General features: G+C 43.7%; 1 protein-coding gene across 1 annotated transcript; it reads right to left on the reverse strand.

The window, feature by feature from the left end:
- Positions 1 to 1,878: 1,878 nt before the first annotated feature.
- On the reverse strand, positions 1,879 to 9,516 carry RPL7 (ribosomal protein L7). The gene is made up of 7 exons (XM_058830501.1): positions 9,377 to 9,516; positions 8,160 to 8,262; positions 7,269 to 7,435; positions 6,519 to 6,656; positions 6,049 to 6,158; positions 4,737 to 4,947; positions 1,879 to 1,946 (listed from the first exon to the last, which is right to left on the reverse strand). Exons 1-6 carry the CDS (start codon positions 9,388 to 9,390, stop codon positions 4,739 to 4,741), a joined length of 741 nt encoding a protein of 246 aa, XP_058686484.1. The 5' UTR covers positions 9,391 to 9,516; the 3' UTR covers positions 1,879 to 1,946; positions 4,737 to 4,738.
- Positions 9,517 to 10,754: the final 1,238 nt, after the last annotated feature.

Here is a 10,754-nt window from a genome sequence, read left to right on the forward strand (position 1 = left end):
TTTGGAGCTTGGCTTACAATAGGGGAATTATTAGTTTGGGTTTTAGAACTGTGTTATTCAAGCAGCTGGAAACACTGACCCAGTGACTGACACAGCTCTCTTGCCAATGTCCAAACACATTCACAAACAAAAGGACTCAACTATTTTTAGTTAAACTGCCATCATAAATTTCCATGTTATTTAAAAACTAGCTTCTGAGAAACTTTAATAATCAGCATTGTTGTTAAGTTTAAATAAAACTGCAGAAATAAGCTCTTTCAGAAGTTGGCCCATAAACCACAGTGAATTTTGTACAGAGATCCTTCACTGGTGGTTTTAATACAGCTTGCCTGTACCTGACCTGAAAAAACATTTCAGTCAGAAACAACCTGTTGATCCGTTGCACCAAATGCCTCAGCAAGCTAAGACTCCTCCAGTAAAGTGCTTGCAAGATGAGAAATCAGTTTGAATGCAGTTACATGTTTTACTAGTCCCTGGCTTTCTAATCTGTTCTCTGCTACACCTACACATTTATCAGCAACTGCTCATATCCTCATAAATCCTGTGCTCTTCCCCTTTCCAGTATCTGCAGCCTAATACTGCAAATTTTGTAGTTAAACTGAGCAATTATTTTGAATGTGGGAAAAAAAATTATTATTTTGTTAAGTATTTTATGCTTCCTTGATAAAAAATACCTGAAGATGTTCAAAGCTGGACCAGCTCAGAGGTCCCCAGCACTGGAAGGACATCAACCTATTGGAAAGTCCAGAGAAAGGTCATTAGGAAGATTTGGGAGATTGAGCACCTCTCCCATGAGGAAAGGCTAGAAGAATTCAGCCTTTAATAAAAAAATTATCCACCCTGGACAAGACTTCAGGGTGACCCAATTGTGGCCTTCCACTACCTAAAGGGAGCCTACAATAAAGATCAAGAGGGACTTTTTTACCAGGGAATGTAGGGACAGGACAAGGGGCAATGGCTTCAAATTTGTCCTAGTTTAGGGCAAATTAGGGAGGAAAACTTCAAATGGGGGTTTCCCCAGGGAAATTACCCCTCCCCACTAACTGGCCCGGAAAGGGAAAAAAAAAATCCTTGGAGAGAAGTGGAAAAAGCTGTTTAACAGAAATTGAATATTAAATAATAAAACCTCTTGCTGTTCGATGGGATGGCAAGTCTAGGAAATAAAGTCCTTTTCTTTAAAGTGTTTTTCTTTAACACAAACTTCGAGCTTCTTCTTCCCCCTCTCTTGCTCTCAAAGCCAGTCTTAAAGGTGCAAAACTTAATATATAACATAAACCAGACGATTGGGGATACCAGTATCATAGTCACCCCACGACTTAATTCAAAGTCAATTTTATTAGATTTTAGGAAGAAATTCTTTACTGTGAGGATGGTGAGGCACTGGAACAGATTGCCCAGAGAAGCTACAGATGCCCCATTCCTAGAAGTGCTCAAGGCCAGACTGGATGGAGCTCTGAACAACCTGGTTTAGTGAAAGGTGTTCATGGCAGGGGCATTGAAACTAGATTTTATCTTTAGGATCCCTTACAACTTAGGCCATTTTATGATTCTCTAATCTGAAGATGTTAAGAACAGATTTACACTTGCGTTTTTACATTAGAAGATTTTTCACACAACTTCCTGGTGCACTACAACTAAGCAGGAACCCTGCCCACTCAACAGCACACAGCTCAGTTTGTCATTTATTGTTGCAACTCAAAACCTCATCTGCTACCTGCAAAAATCCTTCCGTATTTCCTTCCTCCAAATGAAGGTTAAGCAGTTATCTACATACTGCTATTTCAAACTATGGCTCTTTGAAACACGTCCCCAAACTAAACCTGACAAACACCGCCATTTCAGAAGAGGATCATAATAAAGAGACCAATCGGGACAACAGACTGTTTTGTGCAAGATTGTTTTATTAACAGACCAGACTTTGAAGTATTGCAGCTGGGCATCTTTACCTGCAAAGCAAAAAAGAAAAAGGTATCATTATGCACATGTAGATCTGAAACAACTCTGGCTACACAAAAAAATAATACATTTTTACAATTTGTAATTTTGGCTGAAAACACTCACTTTATTTCACTGGATTTAAGACTGTGGTAGTCTCACACACTCTAACTTTTACATTAACAGCTCTTTACTGAAAACAAAGATTTTAAGTACCAGACTTAACAGGATAAACATTTCTACCTTGAACCAATGATACCTATATTTGATATTTCAAGACATGCCAAGACATTATATACATTCTAACTTTTGCTGCACTCTCGTCTTCGGCAAATTTCAGAGACTGTTTACATACAAAAGTGAAAGCAAAAAAGCCAACTTGGGTGCAGTTTCTGTAAAGTTTGCTTGAAAAATTGGTGAAATTCAGGATACTGTCAATACTGATTGACAACATTTGCTTTCAAGTACTATGCTCTTTCTTCCCAGTCTTTACAAAGGAATCAGTACTGGAAGTGTTTTTTTCATTCACTTGAGACTATAATTTAAGAAATAAGTCACAAATAGATTAAGAAATAAAGACAAATAGCAGGAAATTACCTACTTATAGGAAAGAGAAATACTCTTCTTCATAATGACATTACCTGGAGAGTACTGCCAGTATGTCACCTGAACCTACTACTCCAGTTTGTCCATGGCCTTGGTACAAACTACAGCATTCTTCTATTTTCTACATGTAGGCTACTTGAATTTTAAACATGCACTCTATTCACAACAGCAGGAAAAGATAGTTGAAGAGACAAGAAGAATCAGGTATCTTAGATTTAGTTTGCAGGAGAAGCATAACTGCTTATAAGCATAAAATAAGAAACTGCAAGGTCACTTCCGAAATTAAAAGATAAAGTAAAGCTGTAATGTATGCCACTTACATGGGATGCTGAGCTACAAGTCCAGTGAAAAACATGTGCAACCAGATGAATGGATAGCCCTTGTTTCTGTGCCAACATACCAACCCTTGCAGGCATTTACAACAACCACAACAGTGAACTAGAAGCTTCCCATCTGTAGGAAAGCTCCTGAAAACAACACTACCAAGTATACATCGGATGTTTAGTAGGGAAGATGGAAAAGAAATAAATCTACACTGACAGAAAAGCTGCAGTGTTTCCTTCAAAAACAACATCATGCTCACAAATCAGACAGGAGCATACAGTCCTCCTCAGCCTTGGCTGTGCACTAACTTCAAGGACACATCTGCCAATTCTGAACTTCCAAGTTTCTGCGACCAGCAGCAAAATTTCTACAAGAATAGTAGTGGGAGTAACCTAACATCACGCCAGGCAGAAAACATTACAGCAGCTCTGCTTCTCAGAGTTACCAACATCTTTCCATAGCTGAGCTAAAAGGCTTTTCAAGAACACTGTCCCCAGTAAGGAACTATTTTCCTGAAGTTGTTATTTCCACATGCCATGTAACCAGTGGTTTAAAACTCTGCTGACTTCACAGATGGGAGATAACACAATACGCAAGGAGCCTGAATGAGGAAATTATCAGCCTACAAAAAAAGCTTCATGAATTAATGCTGTCAATCACATGGAAAGTATCTCCTAGATCTTCTTTAGCTCCTTGGACAGAAAGCAGACCCCAATGAGCTCAATTTGCTGTGCCCTGGCTGTAAGATTATTTTTAAAAGACTTGAGAAAAAAAGAAAACAAAACATCATAAAATTTCTTTCCCTTCAGAAACTTTTAATTTCTGAGAACTCATCCAAATGCAACTGCACCTGTTTTGAACTGTAAAGTCACAAGCCTATCCATTTTTTACGAACCAATCTTCTGAAGCTAGGAATCTGTAAGTAAACTGCATATCTGATCTAAAAGAAAAAACAAACCTACAAAAAACAACTAAACAACAAAAACCACCCCACACAAATCCCAACAAGCCAACCAAAAAAAACCATTTTGACTTTGGAGAAATGAGTTTAGGGAAAATTGGTCTTTGATATTGTTTCCAAAAACCCTAACACAATCAAGTTTTCTTATATTCCAGCATACCTATCAAACCAAAAAGATATTTGACTGAAACTAAAATATGGGCAACACTGAAGGTACTTTAGTGTCTAAAAAGCAAAGCAAAGTAGAAGAACTTTGAAAAAAGTGCTGGCTTTGAATGGCAGAATTCTCACTACAGCAGAACAGCAGAGTGACAACAACTGATAAGACAGTGGAGTAGGTCCTACCTTTAGGACTCAGCTGTCACTGTTAAATCATTTTAAGTGTTAATAAACCACATTTCTAAAGGACATACTACTCAAGTGGGCAAATCAGTCTTTCAGAATTACCAACTTGGTCACTATACATGAAAGCTTTAAATGAATCATTCTGAAGCTTGATCAAGCTGAAAATTTAGACCAGTTCTAATCAGGCATTTCTCAAAAACATGAAAAAAACCACAGTACTTGCAATTACAAGACTTTGATCATATTAAGAGGATGTAATGAGGCTTGAAAGTTTAAGCTGAGATCTCAAGGCTTCTCAACATAAAACCAAAATAAAGCTTTAAAACAAGTTATTGGCAATGTTTGTATTTCCTAAATAGATCACCTACACCGACAATTTAACTTCCCAAATGTTTAAGCTTTAGTAAGACTTCCAAAACAAAACCAGAACACTGTATTGTTCAAGTAGCTTTACACTGTAGGTACCACCCAAGAATGAGTGAGCATCTATTAAACTTGAATGTCTGACAAATAATGACAGCAGCCTGCAGAGCTGAACAGTTGATTGCCCTGGGCAGTATCTCACCATTAGTTCATTCTCCTTATGAGTCTGTTGATCTGGTCTTCTCTGTTACCAGCATCCCCACCTTCCACAAAGTGGATCGTTTTCTTCTTCATTCCACCCCGAGGAGAGGATAGCTTGAAGGGCCAAAGGAAGTTGTTCACAACTTTGAAGTTCTTGCCAACAGTGTAAATTTCATGGATCACATCTTCCATGCAGATGATGCCAAGCTTTCCTAAAATGCAGACAGTATTCAGAAAGCCTTCAGAGGCACTGGTCAATAACAAACTAAAAATTATCACATTGTTACTGTCATCCCACTTATTTTGATAAACTTCAGGAAGTCAGAAACCACTCACTTTGTCATGAGACTGAATGACTGACTTTTCCAATTAAAATGGATTAGTTACAGCCAAGTCAACATTTAGATGGCACATTTGGCAAGAGGCATCAGTTTCAACTGTTAAATATTTGCTGCCAGCAGTGAGGAACAACAAAAAACAACCTGTACTTACTGAATATCAGGAAAACAGACTGCTCTTCGGAGAAATGATAAATACACCTAAACCACTGCAATCTGTAACCCAGAGAAACTCACTAGCTATTAAGTTAGGCTGCTGGATAATGCTACAGCATGTTTCCTTAATGCCTTTCCAGAGTCTTCAGCAACATGTTACAAGTTAACTCTTGTAAAACACAGTGCTAAAAAACAGATTACAACAGAATACATGTACCTTTAGGATGTTAATCCACTGCACAGGAAAAGAAACACACACAACACAACCTAATCTGAAGCAAAATGCAAATCGAGTGCCAAAAAAAGGGAGAGACTTGAGTGGTCGCTTTCACTCATTCTGGCATGACTGCAAGAGCAGGGACCCTCCCAGAGCAGCCCATATCCCAACTTTTCAGCACACTTTGCTTCTACTGAATACACTGATCACTACTAAGTTCTTTTAACAAGTTAGAAAGACTGTTTACAGGATCATAAAAGTCAAAGACAAAATGTCTAATATAAAAGTCTTAAAGTTCAAAGCTATGATGACTCTTTCATGCTACAGTACCTTTTAGTTACTCAAAGATCTACTGACCCCATAAAGGTAAAGGAGGTTACATTTAACATTACAAAGGCTAAAATTTGATTCTTTACACCTGTTTTCAATACTTTATGATGGAAGTTACTTCCAGCGTGCTTTGTATTAAACAATTAAGACAGAAGTAGAGATCATAACTAAACACCAGTGTACTCCAGTGACACTTAAGGACAGTTGCTCAGCTCAGCACTGGTCACCCTGAGGAAAGCAGCCGGCTTCCCGTTTTGTTCAACAGAATTTACCAAGGCATTTCTGGATCAGGCGGTTGTCAGTCAGAGCAATGCGCTGCTTGTTGATCTTGCCATAACCCCGCTTGTAGATCAGCTCATGCACAGACTTTAGGTTGGGGTAACTGAAACAGTCACATTCAAAAAGAGAACTTTAAGTCTTTGCAAACCACATTTTAGGATAATGTTAACATCCCTGATTTGGACTGCAACACCAAATAACTAAAGATCATTTCAGCATGTCCCACATGTAAACACAAATGCAGCAGAGAAGCAAATCTCACGCCAAGTTCCCAAGAACACCAGTATGAGAGGGCAATCATATCTAGCAGACATTACCTTTAAAGCACTGCCTCAACCATGTTTTCAATTCAATGATGGGAAAGCACACAGAAGATGAAAAACCCCTGCAAGTCTACCATAGCAAAATGCAAAACCCACTCAACACTTGCACCTGATTAGGTACAACTGGGCCTTTCACTCACCCCCAGGCAATGTAGGGCTCAACAATCCGCAACATGTTGATAGAGGCTTTGTTGAGTTTTACAAAGGTGCCGTTAAAAATCTGCCGAAGGCGAAGAAGCTGCAGAACCTTGCGAACCTTCGGGCTGACACCATTGGTACTGGAAAAGAGAATTATCAACATCTCAGAAACACTAGGTTAAAAAAAGACCCCAAATCACAGCAGCACTGTTATCATATGAAAACACATTTCATGAATTACACAAAGCAAACTTAGTAAATTAACTTACTATTACTATATATTTCAGCATAAAGTTAAAACATTTATTTACAGAAAAATAACTGAATTAAGTATTATACTGAAACAATTTAGAACTAGCCTTGCATTGTCCTGAACATCATTCTTCCAATCACACTTTTTTTTTAGTTTACTGTAACACTTTACCAAAGTAGAACAAATCAAACACTTGAAGAACAGCTCAGCATAACGTTTGGGAATAGGGATGTGTAATTTTATCAAGTTAAAGGTGAGAAAGAATAACTGTCTCCATGTATTTTCAGCCTTGTCTTCTTGAAAATCAGGGATTCCTAAAGATAGCAGGCAGCAAAATGATTTAGCCCTTAATTAAACATACCTCAAGGGCACGTACAATATCTACCAATAACTTCTCAAGCCACTTTTATCTTGTTAAAGCCCTCAAAACAGAGGTAACAGGAAAGCCAACTTCAGTACTTTTGAACATAAAACTACTTATACCTGTATGTTACCTTACCCTCTTATTCTGATCACAAATGCCAGTTTTGGCTCAGCTGGGACGTAGTAATTGCCAGCTTTCCGGGCCATCCTGGCCATACGGATCTCCTGCCTGTACATGTGCCTGTACTCCTTGTGGTAAGCCTGGGCTCTTGCATAGATGAGCTTCCTTTGTGCCTTGCGGTACTGTGATGAATTGGAAATTGCTTAAATTAGAAAATGCCTTTCAACACGTGAACATCACCTTCAAGTATCATGCCACATTCTAGAACTTCCCCCAAGTAACACAGAGCAGTATCACACAGCTCAGAACAACCCTCAGTGATGCTTCAGAGAATCTGGACACAGCAACCAATGTTATCATTCCCGACTCTTCTTCAGCACTGTGGTGATAATGAGTAACAGGTACAAATTGAAAGATGGAAAGTTTAGGTTAGCTATAAGAAATAAATTCTTTACTGTGAGGATGGTGAGACACTGGAACGGGGTGCCCCAGGAGGCTGTGGGCCAACACTACCCACGTTCAAAGCCAGACTGAATTGGATCTTTGAGCTACCTGGTCTAGTGGAAGGTGTCCCAGTCCATGGCACAGGGGTTGGAGGTAGATCTTTGATGTCCCTTCCAACCTCCTTCTAGGATTCTAGGATTCTCCAATCACACATCAAGCTCCCCCTCACAAAGGCTATAACCTCTTGCTTCGTACAAGACTAACTTCAATATTATTACAGACAGCTGTACACTTTAACTCAGCCCAGAACTTTGTTATAAGCCACTAAAAGCATGTTTTAGTCCAACACATCAATAAAACATCAACATACTGTGAACTTCTGTACTGCATCACATCAGTAGCAGCAGCAGCTGCTGCTGCAGTAAATAAGCAGCCTGAGTCAAGGGATCAGAGAATATTCACCTTTTTTATAGCCAAAATCTTCTTCTGCCGTTTGGCTTTCATGACCGCATAGGCCTGCCGCTTCTTCAGCAGGCTCTCAGGCACAGAGGGCACCTTCTTTACTCTAAATGAAAACAGAAATAAAACCTTTTAGCTGGTAGAAAGAAACTCAATGACATTACATATGACAAACATTAAAAGTCTCAAACACAACATGTGTGCAGACCTCACTACCTTAAGCCACTTTACTTCATCTTTGTCATCCTCACTGTTCCTTCCCTGGCCTGGGAGAGCATCCCAGGACAGTTCCCTGGGACTTAACTGGGTGATTTTCTGGTGCATAACCTGCACCATTCACATTTTGTACCAGACAAGAAACCCTTACAGACCAACCAGAGCTGCACACAACCACAACTACGAATACTTGTCCTACTTTGCTACAATTGGTAATAGAACAAATTGGTTTCATGGTAACTTCTCCTGATCAATGCACATTTCAACAGGTGCTCAAACAGGAAAAGCTTACTTGGAAATACTGTGAAATTTATTTCACAGGACTTTCAACTTGCTCAGATCATCACAGAATGGGTGATGTTGGAAGGGACCACGGCGGGCCATCTAGTCCAACCTTCCTGCGCAAGTAGGGTCATCCCAGAGCACAGGATTGCAGCTGGATGGTTTTGAACACCCCCAGTGTTCATCCGTAACCTCTCTGGGAAACCCGTTCCAGTGCGTGGTCACTCGTATGGTAAAGAAGTTCCTCCTCAACTTCAGACATAACTCCCTGCACATCGTTTTTTGTCCCGTTCCCTCTTGTCACCGATATTTTAAACTCTTAGACGCGACAAAACTTGTCAGAAGAGCATTTATAGAGCCAAAATCACCCTGACGACCGCCTACAGCAGCCCGGCGGACAATCACTTTCTGTTCCAGCCCCCAGCACAGCACTGCCCGCCCGCCCAGCCCGGAGGAACTCGCCGCCCCGTCCCCACATTCCCGGCGGCGACGGCGCTCGGGTGCCGCTCTCCCTCCCCACCCCGCCAAAGGCCGGCGGCCGCAGCCGCCGCCTGCGGAAGGGCCGGGCCGGTGGCAGCTCTATCTCCGCCGCGCCGGTCCCTCCCCTCCCACCGCTCGCAGCCCCGGCGGAGGCTCGGCGGCCCCGGGGGTGGTGTAGGCAGGGGTCGGGGGGCGCGGCGGCCGCGGATGGCGGCGGATGGCAGAGGCGGAACGGGACTCACTCCTTGTCCGCCATGGTCAGCGCCGGAAGAGAGGGGCGTGCGCGTGCGCAGCGCGCTCTTAGCTCATTCGCCCGCGCAGCCGAGGCCCTGCCCTGCGTCAGGACCCCGCGTTTGGACGTCCGCCGTTGTGCCTGACCGTCGTGCGAGCGCCGGGGTGTCCGGCGAGTGCCTGAGGTAAAAGCATCAGGAACTGCTTCCGCTCAGCAGGGCTGTGTCCCGAGCACGGGCTGTGTCCCGGGATCGGCTGTGTCCCGAGTACGGGCTGTGTCCCGGATCGGCTGTGTCCCGGGATCGGCTGTGTCCCGAGTACGGGCTGTGTCCCGGGATCGGCTGTGTCCGGGACCGGCTGTGTCCCGAGCACGGGCCGTGTCCCGGGATCGGCTGTGTCCCGAGCACGGGCTGTGTCCCGGGATCGGCTGTGTCCCGGATCGGCTGTGTCCCGGGATCGGCTGTGTCCCGGATCGGCTGTGTCCCGGGATCGGCTGTGTCCCGGGATCGGCTGTGTCCCGGGATCGGCTGTGTCCCGGATCGGCTGTGTCCCGGGATCGGCTGTGTCCCGGATCGGCTGTGTCCCGGGATCGGCTGTGTCCCGAGCACTGGCTATTTCCCGGGACTGGCTGTGCTCCGAGCACGGGCTGTGTCCCGGGATCGGATGTGTCCCGGGATCGGCCGTGTCCCGAGCACTGGCTATTTCCCGGGACTGGCTGTGTCCCGGGCAGGGCAGGAACCGCTCTACCACCAGGCCCAGCCTTTCCTGCAGGAGGCTGAGAACGAGATCTGCGGTGGTGGGGCTGCCAGGCGTCTTTTTGAGGCAAGATTGCCCGTTTCAGCCTTAAACGCCGTCCTTAATGCCTGCGGGACGCCACCTCCCGCCCGCGCTCAGTACCGCGGCGGGGATGGAGGCTGAGCGGGGAACGCTGCCCGCAGGATCGTTCCCCGGGACGCACGAACAAATGGCAACCACGGGCTGCCGGGATGTGTTTTCATTAGGCTGGGCATCTTTTCGCCATACGGAATCAGTAACTGTACTGCGGGAGGGCGGCTCGGGAAGCAGCGCTGCCCAGCACAGCAGCTTGGAAGGCTGCATAAGGTTGTGCCTATTAAGTCTCATCCTGAGCGCGCCTACCCTGTCCGCTCCGAAAATCACCCGGAGACACCGGCACATCATTACACACGTAGGGGAAGAAGAGGGATTAGTGGAATTCTGAGCAGCGAAGGATTTTCCGATGTAAAAAAAACGTGTAGAGAGTAGGGCTGGGTATAAGGAACGCCGAGCTCTGCGTTTGCTGACTTTGATGTCAATTAACAGCACGCGGAGATGTCGCACAGCACTAACGCCTGAAAACGTTATTGAGAGTGCTTTGGATCCTAGTTACAG

The sequence above is a fragment of the Poecile atricapillus genome, chromosome 2 (assembly GCF_030490865.1).
Source record: "Poecile atricapillus isolate bPoeAtr1 chromosome 2, bPoeAtr1.hap1, whole genome shotgun sequence".
In the NCBI taxonomy this organism is placed as follows: domain Eukaryota; kingdom Metazoa; phylum Chordata; class Aves; order Passeriformes; family Paridae; genus Poecile; species Poecile atricapillus.

Coding starts and splice junctions, on each gene's coding strand:
- RPL7 (XM_058830501.1), bottom strand. Junction 7,436..8,159: donor AGATTTTGGCTATAAAAAAG/GTGAATATTCTC, acceptor AATTCATCACAG/TACCGCAAGGCACAAAGGAA. Junction 6,159..6,518: donor GAGCCCTACATTGCCTGGGG/GTGAGTGAAAGG, acceptor TGACTGTTTCAG/TTACCCCAACCTAAAGTCTG.